The sequence below is a fragment of the Thalassophryne amazonica genome, chromosome 22 (assembly GCF_902500255.1).
Source record: "Thalassophryne amazonica chromosome 22, fThaAma1.1, whole genome shotgun sequence".
Classification (NCBI taxonomy): Eukaryota; Metazoa; Chordata; class Actinopteri; order Batrachoidiformes; family Batrachoididae; genus Thalassophryne; species Thalassophryne amazonica.
Genome location: NC_047124.1, coordinates 13,683,844 through 13,709,292, shown reverse-complemented (window position 1 = coordinate 13,709,292; position 25,449 = coordinate 13,683,844). Strand labels below are relative to the sequence as shown.

Sequence of the window (25,449 nt, the reverse complement as noted above, 5' to 3'; positions counted from 1 at the left end):
CCTCGCACCTTGCCTTGTTCTGCCTTGTATTTAGCCTGCCGGCATTTGACTCTGTTTTGTCCTTGACCATGTTTTTTTTGTTTGTTTTTTTTTGTCTTTGTCTCTGATTGCCACCACGCTGTGTTTTTTGACCTCTGCCTGTTTGTTGGACCTAGCCTCAGCCTGCCGTCTGTCTGTACCTTTGCCTCGCTGCTGGACCACTTGTGTACCAAATCCCCGCTTGCTTCTTCCATTAAACCCTGTTCTAACTGCATTCGCTGTGAGAGTTTGCATTTGTGTCCACCTGGTTTGTGCCCTGCCCTGACAAACTCTGTATTGACCTCGATGGGTGCGTGCACACCTTTGTGCACATGTAGCCCTCATATAGAGCTACATCTGCTAATAATTAGACTGTAGATTTCAGTCACAAAATATTAGAGCTGGAAATAAACAGTCATAACGCTAATAGTGCAGACTGTCATTTTTAATCTGGAGGTAATCACCTCCAAGTCAAGTAAACAGTGTGGGTGTTACAGACCTTTTCTGAGCACAGTTCCCATTTTTATCCCCTTTCTAAGCCTTATATTCCATCGATGGGAAATTTCAGTTTTATGTGACATACTGACAAGCCAAAATTAAGGCGGGTGGTAGGGGGTTTTAAAGGACCACAAATATGTAGCCGGCTCCTAAACTGTAGTCAACCAAAGCATGTGCTGTTCACATTCCACATTTCCACCAAAGGACTTCTGGAATTTAACCAGAACATTGAGTGGTCTGCACTTCTAATTTCTTTTCCATCTGATGCAGACGCTCAAAGCACTTTACAATGACGCCTCCTCACATTCACCTAATCACAAACACGGTTGCGCACTGATGTCAATGCAAGGCACTCGCATGCACACTAGGAGCAACTTGAGGATTAAGAACATCAAGAAGATCATGTTATAGTATATTGAATTAGGTTTATTGATTTTGTTTTGTTTTTGGTGCACTGCTGTTGTATGTTTGTGGTTTTGAAATTTTAGTTCAGGGATTAATGATACTTTTGTATTAGTTATAATGGGTATATGTATAATTTTATATCATTTTATTTTTTGGTTAAAGGGGTGGGCATTTAGAAGCTTTTACTTCTGCCTACACCCTTTTGGGCGCACGGTGCGTTGTTGGATTCTTTTCTTTTCTTTCTTTGTAAGTTTCTTGTTGTTTTGGATCTATGCGTGCTGAATAAATTCATTCATTCAAAATTCATTCAAGAACCTTGCCTCACCTTGGTGAGTTTCCCATCTAACAGGGAATCGACCGAAGAGAGTCCTGGTTGCAAACCTGCTGCCCATATCCTCGACACAATCACCTCCTCGATAATATAAAATAAATGTTTTGAAATCGTAGCTTAGGAGTTGTTCTACCAATATGTAGACCTAGTGTGATTCCCGATCAGCTAATGTATTCAAGTTCGAGGTACTTTCAAGGGGTGTGTGGCATTTGAATGTTAGGTGCACTGTGCATACAAACAGTGTTGCTGTAAATATACACGCGTCTTCAGGCGGGTGATTTATTTCAAGGATTCAAAAGGAGTTTATTGTCATATGCACATAGGAACATGTTCCCTGCACAATGAAATGTGTTTACTGCATTTTTACCCATCCTAATTGCCAGTTAGGAGCAGAGGTAGCCTTTTTTGGCGCCCGGGGACCCAGCTCCAGATGTATATCCCTGTCCTTTGATTGATGTTAAAGATGTAATCACCAAATTCCATTTGGGGCAGGATGTTGTGATCATCCTGCGTGGAACCAAATGAAAAGAGATGAGAGGAGAGAGGCAGGTAGGGCAGTATGATGAGAGTAATTGCAAGTTTGTGACATCTTTAAGCAGCTAGGTCAGGGATCAGTAGCTCTGGGAAATTAGAGGTGAACATTCTGTGGAGTTCGTGGCACCCATTACTGCTGAGGTGACCAGAAGCAACAATCACCTGCAGTCGTTTGATCTTCCACTGCATGTAGGTGGTTGTGTGTAGATTAAATTTGTCTTCACCCTTGTGAGTGCAAGTTGAGGTCACAAATATAAATGAGGAAATCATGCACACCTCTTTGAGTTTAATAGATGATATTTTCCAAATTCCGGCTATCTGTCAGCAAAATGTTGTAACATGTCTCAGCTCTGCATTTGTTTTTCATCCCCCAACTCTTCTCTCTAGCTGTCATAGTGTGCAGTGATGACAACCGTCTTTCTGACCCCAGGCAGGATGAGTCAGCGCCAGGTAAAGGAGCGGGACAAGGAGCGGGAGAAGGAGGCAGGCCTCCAAACGCCTAGCAGGGAGCACGTCTCCTCCCCGTCCAGCCTCAACCAAGGGGTCAGCTACAGCCACGGTAGGACACAGCTCCCCACAACATGCCGTGAGAATTCCAGGTTTAAGCTTGTGTGCTGTAGTAAATTTTTGGTAACTTGTACTTAAAACTATTCAAATTTCTCACACTTACAGTAAAATCCTATCGTGAAATGATTCCATAAACTGCGATTTCAGAGCCACACAAACCACATTCATGCACTGGTTTGTGCACAGTGCTTATTTGAATGCGAGGATATTACAGAAAGAGCAGCGGGGCTCAGATGGCAGTATGTATTGTTAATTAACCACAGGGTAGTTGGTTCTGTTCCTATATACTATTGTCTGGAAGACAACGTGTCCTAGAGCAAGAAACTGAAGCAAGAAGTAGTCCCAGTGTGAATGTTAGCTTTTTGCAGCTTTGTGTGTGCGTGCACGTGCAAGTGAGTGAGACATTGAATCGCTGCAAGCACCATTCATTTTGCTTCTTGTGACATGAAGCAGTGTCACTGCGATTCAGAAACATATGTGACACTTTTTTTCCTCTTTCTCTTCGTGGTGCTTTTTTTTTTTAACACATGCATCAAATACTCTGGTTGACATAATATAGTCAGGAAAATACAGTACTTACTCTGCCTTTTGCATGTTGCAACATGGTCAGAAGGTTTAAGAAAAAAAAAGAGCAATCAGTGGCTGCTCCATGCACATAGTCTACTGGTTACTAGTGCAGGCTAACATGTCTGGAAAGGGAGGATCATACATGGTTGTCACAAGCGAAGGTAAGAGAGCAAAAAAATCCAATTGCATCTTTTATTCCCACATACATTATAAGAGAATACGTGGCTTTTAGTGCTAGTAGAAACCCACAAGAGCGCAGAAACACTCTGCCTGCTCCTTTGTCTCTTGGCAGAGGTAATAACGTGTGTTATTTTGCACAAATGTGAGGATGTACACGTAGTCTCCAGACCAAAGAAATGGAGAACATATGATGGCTGTGAAAAAAGAAGGTGGAGGCCAATTTACATACCTCTCAGCTCCTGTTGTGCTCTCTTTTTGTGTTACAGTGCCCCCTTGTGGATATGTTTGTGGTTTGCGAATTACTGCTTGTTCTATTTATTTTTCACACCATTCATAAATTCATACTGTTAGGTCTTTAATCACATTTTTAAGTGTGTTGATTGGCTATTTTGTAGAAAATATAGAAGTTAAGGGTTTCTTGTTGAAAATCTCTCAAGATTGAATTAATCAGAACACCAACAAATGAAGGATAATTATATATAAAAATAAATCTATTTGCCATGAACCACATCAAATAGCATTTGTTTCATGGCTCACAGCATCCTGTTTTTCAGACTCCCTTTAAGAGAGCTGCAAGATGCCTTCTTACCACAAGATGGCAGGATCAATCAATCAATCAATCAATTTTTTTTTTATATAGCGCCAAATCACAACAAACAGTTGCCCCAAGGCGCTTTATATTGTAAGGCAAGGCCATACAATAATGATGTAAAACCCCAACGGTCAAAACGACCCCCTGTGAGCAAGCACTTGGCTACAGTGGGAAGGAAAAACTCCCTTTTAACAGGAAGAAACCTCCAGCAGAACCAGGCTCAGGGAGGGGCAGTCTTCTGCTGGGACTGGTTGGGGCTGAGGGAGAGAACCAGGAAAAGACATGCTGTGGAGGGAGCAGAGATCGATCACTAATGATTAAATGCAGAGTTGGTGCATACAGAGCAAAAAGAGAAAGAAACAGTGCATCATGGGAACCCCCCACAGTCTACGTCTATAGCAGCATAACTAAGGGATGGTTCAGGGTCACCTGATCCAGCCCTAACTATAAGCTTTAGCAAAAAGGAAAGTTTTAAGCCTAATCTTAAAAGTAGAGAGGTGTCTGTCTCCCTGATCTGAATTGGGAGCTGGTTCCACAGGAGAGGAGCCTGAAAGCTGAAGGCTCTGCCTCCCATTCTACTCTTACAAACCCTAGGAACTACAAGTAAGCCTGCAGTCTGAGAGCGAAGCGCTCTATTGGGGTGATATGGTACTACGAGGTCCCTAAGATAAGATGGGACCTGATTATTCAAAACCTTATAAGTAAGAAGAAGAATTTTAAATTCTATTCTAGAATTAACAGGAAGCCAATGAGAGAGGCCAATATGGGTGAGATATGCTCTCTCCTGCTAGTCCCGTCAGCACTCTAGCTGCAGCATTTTGAATTAACTGAAGGCTTTTTAGGGAACTTTTAGGACAACCTGATAATAATGAATTACAATAGTCCCAGCCTAGAGGAAATAAATGCATGAATTAGTTTTTTTCAGCATCACTCTGAGACAAGACCTTTCTGATTTTAGAGATATTGCGTAAATGCAAAAAAGCAGTCCTACATATTTGTTTAATATGCGCTTTGAATGACATATCCTGATCAAAAATGACTCCAGATTTCTCACAGTATACTAGAGGTCAGGGTAATGCCATCCACAGTAAGGATCTGGTTAGACACCATGTTTCTAAGATTTGTGGGGCCCAAGTACAATAACTTCAGTTTTATCTGAGTTAAAAGCAGGAAATTAGAGGTCATCCATGTCTTTATGTCTGTAAGACAATCCTGCAGTTTAGCTAATTGGTGTGTGTCGTCTGGCTTCATGGATAGATAAAGCTGGGTATCATCTGCGTAACAATGAAAATTTAAGCAATACCGTCTAATAATACTGCCTAAGGGAAGCATATATAAAGTGAATAAAATTGGTCCTAGCACAGAACCTGTGGAACTCCATAATTAACTTTAGTCTGTGAAGAAGATTCCCCATTTACATGAACAAATTGTAATCTATTAGACAAATATGATTCAAACCACCGCAGCGCAGTGCCTTTAATACCTATGGCATGCTCTAATCTCTGTAATAAAATTTTATGGTCAACAGTATCAAAAGCAGCACTGAGGTCTAACAGAACAAGCACAGAGATGAGTCCACTGTCCGAGGCCATAAGAAGATCATTTGTAACCTTCACTAATGCTGTTTCTGTACTATGATGAATTCTAAAACCTGACTGAAACTCTTCAAATAGGACCATTCCTCTGCAGATGATCAGTTAGCTGTTTTACAACTACCCTTTCAAGAATTTTTGAGAGAAAAGGAAGGTTGGAGATTGGCCTATAATTAGCTAAGATAGCTGGGTCAAGTGATGGCTTTTTAAGTAATGGTTTAATTACTGCCACCTTAAAAGCCTGTGGTACATAGCCAACTAACAAAGATAGATTGATCATATTTAAGATCGAAGCATTAAATAATGGTAGGGCTTCCTTGAGCAGCCTGGTAGGAATGGGGTCTAATAAACATGTTGATGGTTTGGATGAAGTAACTAATGAAAATAACTCAGACAGAACAATCGGAGAGAAAGAGTCTAACCAATACCGGCATCACTGAAAGCAGCCAAAGATAACGATACGTCTTTGGGATGGTTATGAGTAATTTTTTCTCTAATAGTTAAAATTTTGTTAGCAAAGAAAGTCATGAACTCATTACTAGTTAAAGTTAATGGAATACTCAGCTCAATAGAGCTCTGACTTTGTCAGCCTGGCTACAGTGCTGAAAAGAAACCTGGGGTTGTTCTTATTTTCTTCAATTAGTGATGAGTAGAAAGATGTCCTAGCTTTACGGAGGGCTTTTTTATAGAGCAACAGACTCTTTTTCCAGGCTAAGTGAAGATCTTCTAAATTAGTGAGACGCCATTTCCTCTCCAACTTACGGGTTATCTGCTTTAAGCTACGAGTTTGAGAGTTATACCATGGAGTCAGACACTTCTGATTTAAAGCTCTCTTTTTCAGAGGAGCTACAGCATCCAAAGCTGTCTTCAATGAGGATGTAAAACTATTGACGAGATACTCTATCTCCCTTACAGAGTTTAGGTAGCTACTCTGCACTGTGTTGTTATATGGCATTAGAGAACATAAAGAAGGAATCATATCCTTAAACCTAGTTACAGCGCTTTCTGAAAGACTTCTAGTGTAATGAAACTTATTCCCTACTGCTGGGTAGTCCATCAGAGTAAATGTAAATGTTATTAAAAAATGATCAGACAGAAGGTGGTTTTCAGGGAATACTGTTAAGTCTTCTATTTCCATACCATAAGTCAGAACAAGATCTAAGATATGATTAAAGTGGTGGGTGGACTCATTTACTTTTTGAGCAAAGCCAATAGAGTCTAATAATAGATTAAATGCAGTGTTGAGGCTGTCATTCTCAGCATCTGTGTGGATGTTAAAATCGCCCACTATAATTATCTTATCTGAGCTAAGCACTAAGTCAGACAAAAGGTCTGAAAATTCACAGAGAAACTCACAGTAACGACCAGGTGGACGATAGATAATAACAAATAAAACTGGTGTTTGGGACTTCCAATTTGGATGGACAAGACTAAGAGACAAGCTTTCAAATGAATTAAAGCTCTGTCTGGGTTTTTGATTAATTAATAAGCTGGAATGGAAGATTGCTGCTAATCCACCGCCCCGGCCCGTGCTACGAGCATTCTGACAGTTAGTGTGACTCGGGGGTGTTGACTCATTTAAACTAACATATTCATCCTGCTGTAACCAGGTTTCTGTTAGGCAGAATAAATCAATATGTTGATCAATTATTAGATCATTTACCAACAGGGACTTAGAAGAGAGAGACCTAATGTTTAATAGACCACATTTAACTGTTTTAGTCTGTGGTGCAGTTGAAAGGTGCTATATTATTTTTTCTTTTTGAATTTTTATGCTTAAATAGATTTTTGCTGGTATTGGTGGTCTGGGAGCAGGCACCGTCTCTACGGGGATGGGGTAATGAGGGGATGGCAGGGGGAGAGAAGCTGCAGAGAGGTGTGTAAGACTACAACTCTGCTTCCTGGTCCCAACCCTGGATAGTCACGGTTTGGAGGATTTAAGAAAATTAGCCAGATTTCTAGAAATGAGAGCTGCTCCATCCAAAGTGGGATGGATGCCGTCTCTCCTAACAAGACCAGGTTTTCCCCAGAAGCTTTGCCAATTATCTATGAAGCCCACCTCATTTTTTGGGACACCACTCAGACAGCCAGCAATTCAAGGAGAACATGCGGCTAAACATGTCACTCCCGGTCTGATTGGGGAGGGGCCCAGAGAAAACTACAGAGTCCGACATTGTTTTTGCAAAGTTACACACCGATTTAATGTTAATTTTAGTGACCTCCGATTGGCGTAACCGGGTGTCATTACTGCCGACGTGAATACAATCTTACCAAATTTATGCTTAGCCTTAACCAGCAGTTTTCAAATTTCCTTCAATGTCGCCTGCTCTGGCCCCCGGAAGACAATTGACTATGGTTGCTGGTGTCGCTAACTTCACATTTCTCAAAACAGAGTCGCCAATAACCAGAGTTTGATCCTCGGCGGGTGTGTCGTCGAGTGGGGAAAAACGGTTAGAAATGTGAACGGGTTGGCGGTGTACACGGGGCTTCTGTTTAGGGCTACGCTTCCTCCTCACAGTCACCCAGTCAGCCTGCTTTCCCGGCTGCTCAGGATCTGCCAGGGGGGAACTAACGGCGGCTAAGCTACCTTGGTCCGCACCGACTACATGGGCCTGGCTAGCTGTAGAATTTTCCACGGTGCGGAGCCGAGTCTCCAATTCGCCCAGCCTGGCCTCCAAAGCTACGAATAAGCTACACTTATTACAAGTACCATTACTGCTAAAGGAGGCCGAGGAATAACTAAACATTTCACACCCAGAGCAGAAAAGTGCGGGAGAGACAGGAGAAGCCGCCATGCTAAATCGGCTAAGAGCTAGTAGCTACGCTAAGCTAGCGGATTCCTAAAAACACGCAAAGTGAATAATGTGTAAATAATTTAGAGGTGATTCAGCAGAAGGAGTGCTTTAGTTAAGGCACGTAAAGATTACACTGGGAAACAAATCGTAATCTAGATAACTAGATCAATCTAACTGCGCAGATTAAACAGCTAACAGATACAGAAAAACACCGCTGTGCTCCGGAACAGGAAGTGATACAATACCGCAGTGAGAGCCAACCACCAGTAGAGGCAAGCCTAGAGGCAAGGATCACAACACATTTGTCATTCCCCCTAATAAACACAGATATGAAGTAAAAGTAAATCATTTTTTATATGCTGTGCTTGACTGCCTAAAGTGTCACCACCTCTTGTCTAGTTAGTTATTTATGAAAACTGAACATTGGGCTGTCCTTGATTTACGTTTTCCAAATGTATGAAACAGAACAGACACTAATGGCTCTTCTCAGTCCAGCCACCTCCCCTTGGTCCATCCTGACCATTATTCAATGATTTAGATCCTCTTCTCTCCAGGATGTGGTTCACAGGCTTGGTTTGCTTTGTCCTAGGCTCCCTCCCTCCTCCCCTTTTTGTTTGTTTGTTGTTTTTTTACACTATATTTCAAAAACAATAAATCTTATCATCGTACACAACTCCATTCACATTTGTTGAACTTTGATGCACCAGATCAGATGTAAAAGTAACTTAATTTTGTGCGAGTCAGTTTTGGACATTGTGGTGGCACAAGTGACTAATGCGCTCGCTGACAAAGCAGGTTTGCAGTTTAATACCACATCGTACCATTCACCATGTACTACGGAGTTGCAGCAGAAAGAGCATCTGGCAAAAATAAATAAATAAAAAATTTGCCAAACCAACATGTGGATCCGTATTAGATTGGATTGCAGCTGTGCTCCTCAGCCAGTGAGACAGACAGAATAGTTTCTACACAGAAATGTACTAATTCAGAGGACCAGCCTGATATTTTCTAAATTTTTGGCAGTGGTTATATTCAAAAATTCAAATATTATGGTCATACCTTATCACAATCTGAAAGGATTTGAGTAAATTTAACAAAAAAAAAAAAAAAGATAATGCAATAGAGATGGGTGAGCGAGATACGTAGTGATTGTGGTCTGAGAGAGAGAGCGCGCGTTGATACACAGATGTTTACTGCATTTGAGAATTACCGTAAGCTGTTACCTTCAGATTTTTTTTTTTTTTTTTTTTTGACAGATTATTCCTGATTTAGCAGTATTTTGTCTAGTGTGATCTAATCTGTGCTGTGTGATGTGGTGGTTTGTGCACTTAAGATCTCACACACATACCCAAACTTAAATCCAATTGAGGGCAGTCACAGTCATGTAATTGAGTTTCTTTGACAAATGAAACCTATTTTCAAGTTTATACAGTTTTCTGAAATCACATTACTGCTAAAAGTGGGAATAATCAGATTACACTGTGGGTCAGCGCACTGACACTGAGACATTTCCACATAGAGGAGGTTTAAAAAGCACTTCTACCTAAGTGTCTCAAACACACTGGATAAGAAACACTAAAAACATTTAAAAGGCTTAATTAAAAGAAAAAAATAATAAGCATTTAAATCTCAAGATCATCTGGCACTCTGTAGATTTCTGCAGGAAAAAAAACTTGATCCATCAGCTAAGTCTGTCCAAGAAATAACAGACTATTTATGAACGCTATCACAAAGTGGAAACCAGCTAAGAAGTGATTCATCACTTCACCTGACCTGAAAATGTCTAATGATTTAAATATATTTTTAGCTTAGATTTGTGACTCATATAAAGGAGTTGGAGAGTAGGTCTTATTCCTGGCCGATTTAATTGATTTAAGCTCTTCTTTCAGCCCTCTTCAGTTATAGCTACTGTTTTGTTCAGAAGCTGAATGTCTGTAGGCAGGTTTCCTTTACCCTCCAAATAGTGCAGTCATGAATTGAAAATCTGCTTAAAGATATAGTGCCGCTGGGTTTTTTAAGATTCAAGTCATAAAAAGAATTTCCTTTGGCACTACTATCATTTTATTCCATCCATCCATCCATCCATCCATCCATTTTCTTCCGCTTTATCCGGAGTCGGGTTGCGGGGGCAGCAGCTCAAGCAAAGCCGCCCAGACCTCCCGATCCACACACACCTCCTCCAGCTCCTCTGGGGGAACCCCAAGGCGCTCCTAAGCCAGCCGAGAGATGTAGTCCCCCCAGCGTGTCCTGGGTCTTCCCCGGGGCCTCCTCCCAGTGGGACGTGCCCAGAACACCTCTCCAGCGAGGCGTCCAGGGGGCATCCGGAAAAGATGCCTGAGCCACCTCAACTGACTCCTTTCGACGTGGAGGAGCAGCGGCTCGACTCCGAGCTCCTCCCGAGTGACCGAGCTCCTCACCCTATCTCTAAGGGAGCGCCCTGCCACACTGCGGAGGAAACTCATCTCGGCCGCTTGTACTCGCAATCTCGTTCTTTCGGTCATGAGCCAAATTTCTTGACCTTAGGTGAGGATCGGAACGTAGATCGATCGGTAAATCGAGAGCCTTGCCCCCCTACTCAGCTCTCTCTTCACCACGACGGTCCAATACAGCGACCGCATCACTGCAGATGCTGCATCGATCCGTCTATCGATCTCACGCGCCATCCGTCCCTCACTCGTGAACAAGACCCCGAGATACTTAAACTCCTCCACTTGAGGCAAGGACACTCCACCGACCTGAAGAGGGCAAAGCACCTTTTTCCGGTCGAGAACCATGGCCTCGGATTTGGAGGTGCTGATTTTCATCCCGGACGCTTCACACTCGGCTGCAAACCGCCCCAGTGCACGCTGAAGGTCCTGATTTGACGAAGCCAACAGAACCACATCGTCCGCAAACAGCAGAGACGAGATTCTGTGGTTCCCAAACCAGACCCCTTCTACACCCTGGCTGCGCCTAGAAATTCTGTCCATAAAAATAATGAACAGAACTGGTGACAAAGGGCAGCCCTGGCGGAGGCCAGCGTGCACTGGAAACAAGTTTGACTTACTACCGGCAATGCGAACCAAGCTCCTGCTGCAGTCGTACAGGGACCGGAGAGCCCTTAGCAAAGGACCCCGGACCCCGTACTCCCGGAGCACTCCCCACAAGGTGCGCCGAGGGACACGGTCGAATGCCTTCTCCAGATCCACAAAACACATGTGGACTGGTTGGGCAAACTCCCATGAACCCTCGAGCACCCGATGGAGCGTGTAGAGCTGGTCCAGTGTGCCGCGACCAGGACGAAAACCACACTGCTCCTCCTGAATCCGAGGTTCGACCATCGGTCGAATTCTCCTCTCCAGTACTCTGGAATAGACCTTACCGGGGAGGCTGAGGAGTGTGATCCCCCTATAGTTGGAACACACCCTCCGGTCCCCCTTCTTAAACAGAGGGACCACCACCCCGGTCTGCCAATCCAGAGGCACTGTCCCTGATCGCCACGCAATGTTGCAGAGGCGTGTCAGCCAAGACAGCCCCACAACATCCAGAGACTTGAGGTACTCAGGACGGATTTCATCCACCCCAGGAGCCTTGCCACCGAGGAGCTTTCTAACCAACTCGGTGACTTCGGCCTGGGTAATGGATGAGTCCGCCTCCGAGTCCCCAGTCTCTGCTTCCTCTTCGGAAGACGTGACGATGGGATTGAGGAGATCCTTGAAGTACTCCTTCCACCTCCCGACAACATCCCCAGTCAGGGTCAACAGCTCCCCACCCGCACCATAAACAGTGCTGGTGGAGAGCTGCAATATGCCAATATGATCAAAATTCATGCTGTCAGGAAACAATTTACAATTTCAACCCCTAAGGGGGAGAAATTCCAGGGATCAGATGCTATGACCAACATTTGTTAGATTTGAAAGTGATTTGCAAGAAATGTTATGATATTAATGTAAGATGGGTCACAGGTAACCTCAAAGCATCACACATGCGCACACGCACTTCCTCCTGTAGTTAGTCTGCATGATGGCGATAAAGGAGAAGACAATATTCACTATGGAATTTCTCCCCAGATAAATGTCTTCTTCATTAAAATGAGCTGTAATTGTATTTTAAAAACTGTCATATATAGCAAAAAAGTTTTTATGCTCGAATGCAGTGGTTTTTCAGCCGATTATTGGGAAAAAATGCCATGCATTCCAAAAATGTAATGAAAACACTTTTTCTGCTATTGGAGGTCACATGACTGAGAGAAAGAGTCACATGACACTCATACATTCTATGGCACAGTATTTGCGGACAGAGGAAGAGACAGAGAGATTGTTAAACTTTATAAGCAATGGCATTATTGCAATATTGGGTTAAAAAAGACAACAAAATGAAACTATTTTGTAGGACTTACTAGTCTGTCGCCACGATTATTCAGTTGCAAACCCAACTACTGTTAAATGCACAGTTGTAGCTATTGAAACGGATTGTTTGAAAATGTGTCCTATGAAGTCTGGTTAGTGTTGGCCTCCATTTTATAACAAAAATTTGGAGCCGTACATAGAAATCCAGTCCATCTGTGCATAACTCTTGAATGCACAACTCTTTCTAACCCATTGTCTAGTTAGTAGCACAGCAGATGAAGATGTCCAAGAAGGAAAATAATTCCTGTCAGTCTTCAAAGAGAAATTGGACTTTTGTTGTGTTTTTTAAAATACATATATTTGTAAATTACACTTACAGTGGTTGACTAGTTTGCTAATTTACAGTAGGTGTGTCAATACAAAAGATTTGCTACCATCAATATATCCTCCGTATCAGCAACTAGCATAGTAGAGTGAGGCATATCAGTTTGTGTCTGGTTGAAGGTTGAGTTTCGTTCAGTTTTCCACTGTAGGGAGCTGAGCTCCAACTCTGCCGATTTCTCCCATGCAGGCACCCCACTCTGCATAAGTAGGGAGAAAGTGTTTTTTGTTGTTGTTGTTCTCTTAAGACAGCTTGGGGAAAGTTTGGCACACACTTTGTCCTCAACTCCGGATATCTCTGAGTGATTTTTTTTTTTCTTCTTCTGTGCTTTGCGTGAAAACTGTGCGTCGAGCTAGCACTGAGCTGAATGCGAGCTGGCCGAGCAGCTTTCAGTGGTTTGCTGCTGTCCTCTTTCCAGGCAAACAGAAACTCTTCCTGGACAGCAGACAGAGTTGGCAGATAAAGGATGATGTAGGTTTAGTGATGTCATAAAGTGGATTAGAGAATGACCTGAGATTAAGTACAAGAATATGCAGGAGACGGAAAGATGAGTGTGTAATAGGAAAACAAAAAACAAAATCCCTTAAAGTGAGCGTGTTGGAAAGCAGGAGTGTCAGCTGGTCATGATGGGTTTAACATCAGATTGGGATTACGCCCTGTCAGGCGGTGTTTATAACACGTAGGAGGCTTGTTTCATTGTCCTCAGCCATTGCTCTGTTCCTTCTTTCATTAATGCCATCATCCAATCAGTGGCTATGTTTCAGGAGGACTGGCCACTAAGAGGGACCAGGTTTGTCAGCGTACAGATAGCAAAGAGCCCTTGGAAGGGCAGGACGACATAATGGAGACTATCTTAACCTCAGTGCCTGAGCTCTGCTTGGATGGCTGAAGTCTTGTCAGGAACCACTAAACCTGGATCTAAAGTGGTAACGACTTTAGTATGATTGGGCCAGTTAGACTGCTGACTGCACTTCACTTTGGTACACACTTTTTTAAAGCTGTAGCCTGAAAAAATCAAGTACAGTGTAGGATGGTACAGTTTGTGCTCTTGTCCTATTTCCACCTCACGTGAACTATGTACCCTGACCCCCCGTGAAATCAGATCAGTGATTGCTTGTAGATTTCTGCTTTTTGTTTCCGGTTGTCACATCTATTGGGGCGTCATGAGGGTAGATGAAGATCACAACAGTGTAAGGTTGCTTTTACTTGGCAGAATTGTTAAGAAATGTATTCTTAGTTGTTTCAAGTGTCCAACTATTCCTACAATGTGTTGCTGAAGACATGTTCAAAAGGCCTCTTTGTTCCCACGGTAATCCTAAGCTTACAGGAGCTCCGTATAGTCTTTATATAAGATGGCAAATGTTTGTCTTCTGCAGTTGTACCACATTAATCCCAGCTCAGGTGTTAGTGCTGCAGTGTAAGTTTTTCTCAACCCTGAAGTACCATTTTAATTCTAATATTCCTTTGCAATGCCATCAACAGTTGTTTATCATATATATTTATACATAATTATGTGCAAAGGTTTTTGTTCCCTGGATAATTACCTATACTGAAGAGGTAATGTTGTCAGTTACGTTTGATGCATATTTGTTAGTAGCATGTCTTAAAAAAACAATGAATTTGGTGGCGAGATAGATCTTTGTTTAGGAAGACTGTATTGGATTTTAGATCAGAGGCAGATGCAGGCACATTATAACTATTGTTTTAACTCCCTTTGATTTCTGTGTGATTTGTGCATCCATGAAACCTCAGCAATTTTCAGAAAAAATATGTCCCAAGCAAAAAATTTTTTGTAAAATTACAGACTGGCGTCCTGTCCTAGGTGTACCCCGCCTCACGCCCTATGACTGCTGGGATAGGCTCCAGCCCCCCGCGGCCCTTAATTGGACTAAGCGGTAGAAGATGAATGAATGAATGAATGAATGAATGAATTGTTTATTTATGTATTAATTTATTTTTACAAAATAAATACTAAAATTTAAAAGATATTTAAATTCTTTTGTCTATAAACAAGCTTCTGTAGGATTACTTTGAAAGAATGTGGATTACATGTATGTACACTCAACAAAAATATAAACGCAACACTTTTGGTTTTGCTCCCATTTTGTATGAGATGAACTCAAAGATCTAAAACTTTTTCCACATACACAATATCACCATTTCCCTCAAATATTGTTCACAAACCAGTTTAAATCTGTGATAGTGAGCACTTCTCCTTTGCTGAGATAATCCATCCCACCTCACAGGTGTGCCATATCAAGATGCTGATTAGACACCATGATTAGTGCACAGGTGTGCCTTAGACTGCCCACAATAAAAGGCCACTCTGAAAGGTGCAGTTTTATCACACAGCACAATGCCACAGATGTCGCAAGATTTGAGGGAGCGTGCAATTGGCATGCTGACAGCAGGAATGTCAACCAGAGCTGTTGCTCGTGTATTGAATGTTCAGTTCTCTACCATAAGCCATCTCCAAAGGCGTTTCAGAGAATTTGGCAGTACATCCAACCAGCCTCACAACTGCAGACCATGTGTAACCACACCAGCCCAGGACCTCCACATCCAGCATGTTCACCTCCAAGATCGTCTGAGACCAGCCACTCGGACAGCTGCTGGAACAATCGGTTTGCATAACCAAAGAATTTCTGCACAAACTGTCAGAAACCATCTCAGGGAAGCTCATCTGCATGCTCGCCGTCCTCATCGGGGTCTCGACCTGACTCCAGTTCGTCATCGTAACCGACTTGAGTGGGCAAATGCTCACATTTGCTGGCGTTTGGCACGTTGGAGAGGTGTTCTCTTCACGGATGATGCGAAGGAGATGTGTTGCACTGCATGAGGCAAATGGTGGTCCCACCAGATACTGACTGGTATCCCCCCCCAGTAAAACAAAACTGCACCTTTCAGAGTGGCCTTTTATTGTGGGCAGTCTAAGGCACACCTGTGCACTAATCATGGTGTCTAATCAGCATCTTGGTATGGCACACCTGTGAGGTGGGATGGATTATCTCAGCAAAGGAGAAGTGCTCACTATCACAGATTTAGACTGGTTTGTGAACAATATTTGAGGGAAATGGTGATATTGTGTATGTGGAAAAAGTTTTAGATCTTTGAGTTCATCTCATACAAAATGGGAGTAAAACCAAAAGTGTTGCGTTTATATTTTTGTTGAGTATATGTACATACATTTGGATTACTTGTAATCTGATTACTTTTGGATTACATTTCAAAGTAATCCTACCCAACCTTGTCTATAAATCTGTGCTACAGGGTTTTCTGAAGGTTTGCAGTAATTGGCTTACAGTTGGATTATTCTCACTTTAAAAGTGTAATTTTTGATGGTATACAGCTTTCTTATGAAACAGAGTCAATGGATTTTTTGAATATTCAAGACCAAGAGCCTTTTGATAATAATATCTCTCTAGATAGATATAACTGCTTGACAAAGGATATTTGTCATTAACAGTAATTTTTGTTATAGTCCATCAGCCCCCCCCCCCATATATATATATATATATATATGTGTGTGTATGTTCACCTCCAAGATCATCTGAGACCAGCCACTCGGACAGCTGTTATGGACAAAGAAAACAGGTGCATTTTATTGATGGCATTTTGAATGCACAGAGATACCGTGACGAGATCCTGAGGCCCATTGTTGTGCCAATCCAAGAACGTCACCTCATGTTGCAGCAGGATAATGCACGGCCCCATGTTGCAAGGATCTGTACACAATACTTGGAAGCTGAAAATGTCCCAGTTCTTGCATGGCTGGCATAGTCACCGGACATCTCACCCATTGAGCATGTTTGGGATGCTTTGGACCGGCGTATACGACAGCGTGTACCAGTTCCTGCCAATATCCAGCAACTTCGCACAGCCATTGAAGAGGAGTGGACCAACATTCCACAGGCCACAATTGACAACCTGATCAACTCTATGCGAAGGAGATGTGTTGCACTGCATGAGGCAAATGGTGGTCACACCAGATACTGACTGGTATCCCCCCCCCCAATAAAACAAAACTGCACCTTTCAGAGTGGCCTTTTATTGTGGACAGTCTAAGGCACACCTGTGCACTAATCATGCTGTCTAATCAGCATCTTGATATGGCACACCTGTGAGGTGGGATGGATTATCTCAGCAAAGGAGAAGTGCTCACTATCACAGATTTAGACTGGTTTGTGAACAATATTTGAGGGAAATGGTGATATTGTGTATGTGGAAAAAGTTTTAGATCTTTGAGTTCATCTCATACAAAATGGGAGCAAAACCAAAAGTGTTGCGTTTATATTTTTGTTGAGTATATACACACACACACACACACACACACACACACACACACACACACACACACACATATATATATATATATATAATGTATGTGTGTGTGTGTGTGTGTGTGTGTGTGTGTGAGTGAGTGAGTGAGTGAGTGCAGTGACATTTTCTTGTGAAGTTAATCTTTCAAGAGGATACACTGCTTTGAGTGGAAGTGGGAAACTGCTTTCCATGTGTGTTAGGGAGATAGAGGAAATGTGGAAGGTAGGACCTGGTTTCTAATAAGATGCAGCATCTCCTCCCCAATTGGAGGAAAGGGGGCGTAGGAGGAGCTCAGCCTGCTTATTATTAAGTAATTGCAGGCTGCTTTCGTACACACTGTCACAGGAGTGAGGAGAAAGGGAGCAGCCAGCCGGAGGAAGGCAGCGTGGCTGAACTGGTGCAGCATCTCCTCTGCTCTGCATCTCTCCTCTGCTTTGTGTGTCAGCTGCTGTTTTAATTAATTAATTTTGTTGGGGCTCTGCTCACGTGGCGCGTAGGACACATCGGGTCGTTTACCGTCCTTTAAAGTTTTCTTACCACTCCCCCCAACCTTCCTTGCCTCCTTCCCACCAAGGGATCTCCCACCGCCCCCCATGATGAAGGAGGAGGGCCTGCTGAGTCGCCGCCGTTTCTCCACTTGCGGTGGGACAGCTTCAGTTCGACCGCCACACCCGGAAGGACGCAAACTCATCCGCAATGCCTCCTTCGGGGGCTATAACGAGCTGGCGCCCATCTCGCTGCCAGGTGGGTACACAGAGGTGTGGAGTCTGTGTCCACAGTGGAAGGGGTTTGCTGGCCTAGAAGTAGACCCTGTAGTTGTCCCCTTGTGATTGATTGGCTCCTCTGTCCTAGTGAGTTTAGTTAAAAACTGTAGAACTCTGATGCTTATGTCTCATTGAGTTTGGAGCCTTCATCTGTTCTGCATTCGAAGATGGACTCAAAATTCGTGCTGACTGTCAGGATAAATATCCAAAATTAAAACCATCAGGTTTGTACTCAGTCTGAGGTTTCAGATTGGGTTCATGTGGGGTTGGATGAGATTTTTCACTACATCTGACACAAATATGTTTAACAGCTCAGAACTTTCTGACACAAAAAATACTTTGTCCATGTCATCAGAAATCAGACATCTTTGCATCCAAATGAACAGCTTCTAATCCAGAGGTGACATCATCTCTGTCATATTTTAAACTTTCTTTCTCTGAGAGTTTGTCTTCACGTCTGTTACTGTCAGATCTTTGGCAGTATTATGCAACATACATACGTTGCATTCTCATTTGATGAAGAATTTGGTTCTGCTTGAAATAGAAACCATAACATTTGGTTGCAGAACCCAAAAAAGGCTGGTATTAGTATGCAATTTTATTTAGTATCATTTTAGTTTTTTACTTGTAAGATAAGGTGTGTTGTTGGACATGATCTTTACCCCCCACCACCATCCCACACACACACACACACACACACACACACACACACACACACACACACACACACACACACACACACACACACACAAACTTGACTAATTTATATAGGGGAGGTGATGGTCTAGTGGTTAAGCGTTGGGCTTCAGACCAGAGGATCTTCTGTTCAAAACCCAGCCAGACTGGAAAGTCATTATTGCCCCTTGAGCTAGGTCCTTAATCCTCTAGTTTCTCCCGGTGTGTAGTGAGCAGCAGTGTGTAGTTACGATAAATATGGGAAAAGTGATGAAGTGTGTGTATTTGTACGTGTGTGTTTGTGTGTGTGAAGATGGAGGATGGAATCAGAATTTGCTTTCACAGAACTAAAATAAAGAAAAAATATCCAATAAAAATATTTTAGAATACATCTGTTAAAAATAAATACATAAATATATTATTGTAAAACTAGTTCAAAACAATTAACCTATACAGTATATAATTTATTTTACAAAGGTTGAATGTATTTTGGAATATTTCCTGCAGAAATCCAGGAAACAATTACAAAAAAAATTAAAATAAAATTGTGTAACAGAGTAATATTATAATTTGTAGAAACTATTACAAGCACTAACTGTAAATTTGTACCTTTTTAAATAAATTTTGTAAAAGTCATAAGAATCTAATCATGGACTGTATTTAAATTTATTGCAAGCAGCATATTTAAGAACAGATTTCAGATTTAAACACTTTAAAAGATGAAACCTGTTTTGTGGTGAAGCTTCATGGGGTAATTGTTTCAAGGACTAAAACTCCTCCCTGAAGTGTGGAACAAAGTCACAAGCCCTTCATAGCTCGTGGTGTTAGAACAAGCAGCTGCACACTGTTTAATGATAATAATGTGAAAGTCAAGTCAGATTCTGGTGATATCTTTGGAAGAGTAAATTAATGACCCTTATTCTCAGAAGCATGTATGATTTATGATTACAACAACACACTATGAGTTTGTAAAATCTTTAGGACCTTTGTTCTTTTGCTTTGTGTCCTCCAGCAAACCTAGAGGTAGAGTGTAAAAAACCTTTAAGCCTACATCTGTCCACTGGGTATTTGGTTCACCTTCAGATATATATTTTTAAACTTCATTAATCAGGAGAAAGCTGGGTGTGCAGGAATGCGCCATTCCATCAACACGATGCACTTAATAGAAATAGTTTGGACCATGTATTTTGGAGACCAAGCAATCAGCACAGTCAAAACTATTCCATTTATTAATCCTATTAGCTCAACCAATACTTTAAATCACTTTTTTACCAAAATTGGAGCCACTTTAAATTTGGACCCCAGTACAAACTTAAATTGACCTTTGTCACCATTCTTGCTGTTTTTGCCCCATAACTCCAGAACATTCAGTCATAGATAGTCCAAACTATACCTTTTTGGAATCTTTATGATCAGACAAGTAATGTGGTGTAGTTTTCAATTTGATTGGAGTATTTTTTTTACTTTTGACCCCTGTGTAATTCTTCAATTGACCCCTACCTGCCCAGTTGTTTTTTTTTTTAAGAGTAATGTCTAAGGTGTAGTTGTGCCGAATTTGATGCTTGTATCACCGTTTGAAGGATTGTTTCAGTTATCTGCTGCACGAAAACACAGTCTGGAGTAAGCTAACCGCACAGAATTTGTCACCATGGTAGCATATGCACCAGTGCTTTCATCATACAGAGTTGCAGATAACTGGTAATTACCAGCTTAAAGCTCTCTCTGTTTTGTGAAATACCCCTCTGCTCAGTTAGGTAGGTGCCTTCCAGCATATCTATGGATTTGAGTTCATGAATTTTATCGGTGAGCTTATTTCTTGTGTGACAGAACACCTTCTCCCTGCAAGTCACACATAAATTGAGCTGAGAGACTCTGTCTCTGTCATCGTGTTGTTTTTGCCTCCGTCCTCTTCATCCTTATTTTAGAAGTCGTATGATCAGCTCCCAGCAGCAGGACGCAGCCGGCAAAGGTGAATGCGTAGATTTGCTTCCTGCCTTTCTTTTCTGCATCTGCTGCAGTGTGTTTTACGTCCACTGTGGAGTTTACTGATGTTGTTATGCAACTTTTAGTGTAACCAGGATCTGTGCTTCCAAGTGTGTGAATAGCTGATGACTCACTTTTTGTTTGTATGCTGGGAGCATGGCGGCTGTTGTCGAAGGCTTGTCTTTGTGGCGATGCTCACCAGTTAATGGGCTCTGTCCATTTACATTCTCATTCAATGTGAAACCTCATCCTACAAGTTTACTGTGTTCTGCCAAGTGGAAAAAAACATTTAATAGTATTTCAAAAGCTCCCCGTGCTGGACAGAGGTTTCACCTTCATTACAAGCAAAACAATCACTCAGTGAACCCTGTGTTTCTGTGATGGCTCCCAGGAGACGTTTGTCTCCTAAGAGAGTGGAGTTGATGGGAGTATAAAAAAAAAATAAGCCAAAAAGTATTCACATTTAAGAAGCTGAAATCTGCCTCAACATGATTGATCGGTTATCAAAAGCGTTGTCAATTCATTTAATCATCACCTGATAATCACTGCAGCTCTCGTTATGTGGGACTGACACTTTTACTACGTTCTTTACTGTTTAATCTGCTGCCTGCTTTATTCACCTAATGAGAACAAGGAAAAAGCTGAAATCCTGCGGTTAAAAATTTTGTTGAATCATGGCTAAAGTTGAGGTTAGCATGACGTAAGAGTGTTCAGGAGAGATTTGAGGCTTCATATCTCATGCAGAAATTTGCGATAAAATGCTTCTTTTATTGAAGAAGAACTGTGTGAGCAGAGAACAGGTGGGCTGTAGATCAAACCGAGAAGCTCTTTTCATTACATGTAAAAAAAATTGTATCAGTATATGTTGATTTCTGTAAATTTTTCAAAGATTACATTGTTGATTCTCATCTAAACAAACATGCCCCGTTCCACACAGATATGCAAAGATGAATTTTTGGAGTGTCCAGTCATTTGTGTTTTAATTGCATTTAACAATATTGTGTTTACAAGTGATCATAATTGATCATTTATCATGTATACACGTTCCAATTACACTCAATAAAAGGCTAAAGTACAAAACAGCTATTAGTTTAAGCATACATTAAAAATAAAGAGACATTAGTACACTATATTCTGCTTTTCGGGTAGATGTGTAATCGGTAAGCTATTTATATATATATATATATATATATATATATGTGTGTATATATATGTATATGTGTATATGTGTGTATATATATATATATGTGTATATGTGTATATATATATATATATATATATATATATATATATATATATATATAAATCCAGAGCCAAAAAAAACAGAGATGCTTGTTTCCATGACAGGTTTTCCACAATAGCAAATGACCAGACAATTTCCATCATAAAATTGATGTATTCCACGGTGACAGCTTGTACCTTCTTTTATTGTTCTCCGGAACCTGTTGCCATGGCACCCTTCCCATGTGCCACAAACTACTGCAGCATCAATCAAAGTGAATACAATGGTTTAAGAAAAAAAGAAATAGAAAAAATACACAATCTTTCCTCTGATCAATCAGTTTAGTGCAGCAGATTTAAAATATTAAAAACTTTGGTAAACTTTTTTAAACATCTTTTATAATTTTGAAAAATTGTTGAAGTTTGGTTGGAATTGTGATCCACGAGATGTGAATAATTAGTTTTAATTTGTGCAGGCTGAGGGGTACTCATGTAAAAATGGATGAACAAGTACAATATGTAGTAATCAGGACCGTTCTCTGAGCAGAAGCCTCCTTCTGATTCTCCTTCGCAGTATGAAACCCATGAAAAGCATATAACACACTTCAACAGAAGACAGTTTTGAGACAGTTTTCTGACCCCATTTCCTCAATTTTGAAATTGGGCCAAAAATCACCAAAGGGAGGCTACTTTAATGATTCACAATGCTAATATAGGAGACCAGATATATTTAAAAACAAATATTGAAATTTGTAGCCACAGACGTCTGCATGGATCAACTACACTGTTATACAAATATTTAATAGTTGTCTGCTTCAGAAATAAAATGTGCTATTTATTACAGATTTCGGCATATTGAATTCAAATATGATAATAACAATGGCTAAATGGCTACAAGGTTTTACATTTTGCGTCTACATAATTATGTTGTGTTAACAGAGTTTTCATGAAAAATCATAAACATAGGTCTTTTTTTTATGTTTCTCTGACTGTTTGTGTAATATTTCACCTGTTCTCTTTTTGTAACACTTTAAAAATCAGCAAAAGGGTTATATATTTATCCTTAGTAGCACAGTAGTAGCATTTCTTAAAACTACAACCAATCGACAATGTCAAACAACATTTTCATTCTCCGTGGCCCAAAATGACTAAAGTTTGACTATCTTTATTTCAGAAGCATTTTGGGTGTAGACCAGTGCTATTGATATGTTAAATCACATCAGCTTGAACATTAGTGTAACTGATCTTATTCTAAAATACTAAATGTTGAAAATTAAAGCACACTCATCTCAGTTCTTTAATAATAAATTCACAAACTAAAGCCCTTGAAGCTCCTCACAGTTCCACATTTCTAAATGTATAGGCCTTCCCTTTCACATAAACATAAAAGTTTAATATTGAAGGAAAGATCATTTTGTGGATTATTGTGGTGGCTAATGTTGGCTAGGAGTTGAAGGAAGGTTCAGGGAAACAGTTCTAAAAGAGCAGCAGACCTTTGGTAAAAGTGACTCCTTGCACATGATGTTGATATGTTATAGTCGCGTGATTACGATATATTTTTGAGTAGCTGTAATTATACTTGCTGTAAAATTTCTATTTTAAATTTTTATTGATGGAGACATGTTCAGTCAGACAACACTGATCCTTCTTGAATAGTTGACTGTGTGGAAATTATAATTATTTACACCTCATCATCTCTGAGCCTATTACGCCTGCAGCAAGTCTGCTAAGAGATTACCGTGTCACATTGTACATTACAGCATTTTAGCTTGAACAGTTTGATCGCTACATATACACACCATCAAAGCACAGCACAGAAGCAAATAAAATGAGCTTTTGTCTAACTGGCCTAAATTTACTCTCCTATTAATAGTGGTGAATTGTCCTTGACTTGTTTTCAGCTGAGGTTGACGTGCCTATCAAGTGGGTGCAGTCGGTTGGTTGATGTGGGGGTTGGGGGCATTGCGATCGAAATCTAAAGCTACCTTTTAATTGTAAACTCTTTGTCATGCCGCATATTTTTAAAGTAACAAAACCACATCCTCCTGCACATTAGTGTTTGCTGCAATAACAGTACTGTATCTTCTAATCTTTTAGAGGAAGAATCTAGCAGATTTGCTCATAAGTACAAGTTTGATATGCTCCGGTTAGTTAAGTATTCTAGCAAGTTAATGCACGTCGCTGGTTGATTCATGGCACCTTTAGCTAAATCAGTGCTGTAAAGGGATGATTAATGCAGTACCACAGGAAACCCTCTATTTTATGTTTTTCAGTCTGCAGAATTCAGTCCATTCAAATAAAGACAAGAGTCTGACATCATGGTGAAAATAGAGGCTTAATATTCCAGTTGACCTTCGAACACAGAACAGAAGCTATCAAATATTCAGAAGCTCTCTGTCATGTTGTGACCACCGCTGTCCCTGCCCACCGGCGTCTCAGCGGGATATGTGCTGCAGCTGTGCTAACTGACCGGAGACTGGGGTACAAAATGTAATGCAGCACTTCAGATATTCAGTTCTGTCAAAGAAAAATGACAAAATGCAAACCACTATGATTCGGAAAGCCAGATGGGAATTGGCAAAAAATCTGCAGAGATGAGCCACAGGAGTTCTGGAAGATTAAACTCCACCAAAGTGATGGAAAGCCCAAAGATCTGCTTGTGATCTAAAACATACAAGGTCATCTATTAAACATGATGGAGGCAGTGCCAGGTTTCATTCATGCTTGGCTGCTTCTGGAACAGGCTCTGTAATCTTGATCGATTACAATGTAGTCATGCATGATGGAGAAAATTGTGAAACCTACAGAAATCTTTTCACCCTGTTTTTCCACACCAGATGTACTACAGGTGTAAAAGTGCTGCACGTTTTATTCCACAATGACTTTTCCCAAGTCTGTGGGCTTAATCCAGGAAACCACTTAGTATCTGATTTTGGAGTCTGGTACAGATTAGTTGCTTGTAACAGGTGCCTGCTTGTTGTCGTCCAGATCTGGGTCTGCTTCCAGGTTATTTGGAGAACGGCATCCTCCGGTGACTGACATCATGTAATGTGCTTGTCATTATTGACTCTAACAAGCAAACACACACACACACCAACCTTGATGTTGCCACCGAGAGAAATTAGAAGAGTGAGCAAGGTATAAAATAACTGCAGTACACGTTTGCTTGGAGGAACAACCTGTGTGAGTAACAGCAGGACATGTCCTGAATTCTAAACTGTGATGTTGGTTGCTCCGAACTCCATGGCAACTGTGAAACCCGGTGCTCTATGATCGTCTAGGAGATTTTAAAATGACATGCCCCGCCGTGCAGAGACTGGACTGAGTGTTTTCGTCATGCTGCTGTGTGTTTGCTGCAGGTTTTGAGAGGGTGAAGGAAGATCTCTTGCCTCTGCCTTTGAAAGAAGACTCACATTCTATATCCAAGAGTAAAGTAAGGAATGCGTTATTGGTCTTCCTTTGCTCTATAATGACATGAGTGAATATGGGATTTGCAGCACATCTTTCTCTGTCTTACCCATCGTGGCCTCAGGCATTAGATAGCCTACATTCAAATAACTTGCACATCTTAGACTATGGACACATTAAACATTTATCAGCAAAAACTGATTCAGCTCATGTAGCAGCTAAAGTTAGTTGGCCGCTGAGTCACAGCAGACAGGAATGCCTTGAATCTTTATTATGATTTTGTAGTATG

The 25,449-nt window shown here is 41.2% G+C and overlaps 1 protein-coding gene across 9 annotated transcripts in view; it reads left to right on the top strand.

Moving 5' to 3' along the window:
- Positions 1 to 25,449, top strand: part of osbpl8 (oxysterol binding protein-like 8) — a 110,208-nt gene that overhangs the window by 65,294 nt on the left and 19,465 nt on the right. For 5 of the 9 annotated variants that reach the window (XM_034163278.1, XM_034163277.1, XM_034163276.1 and 2 more), the window contains 2 exons: positions 2,217 to 2,345; positions 25,112 to 25,185. In XM_034163278.1, coding sequence (XP_034019169.1) covers positions 2,217 to 2,345; positions 25,112 to 25,185 — 203 coding nt within the window. Of the gene's footprint in view, positions 1 to 2,173; positions 2,346 to 17,338; positions 17,854 to 25,111; positions 25,186 to 25,449 lie in introns of those variants that run through there. The other 4 variants (XM_034163280.1, XM_034163281.1, XM_034163284.1 and 1 more) reach the window with 3 other exon arrangements.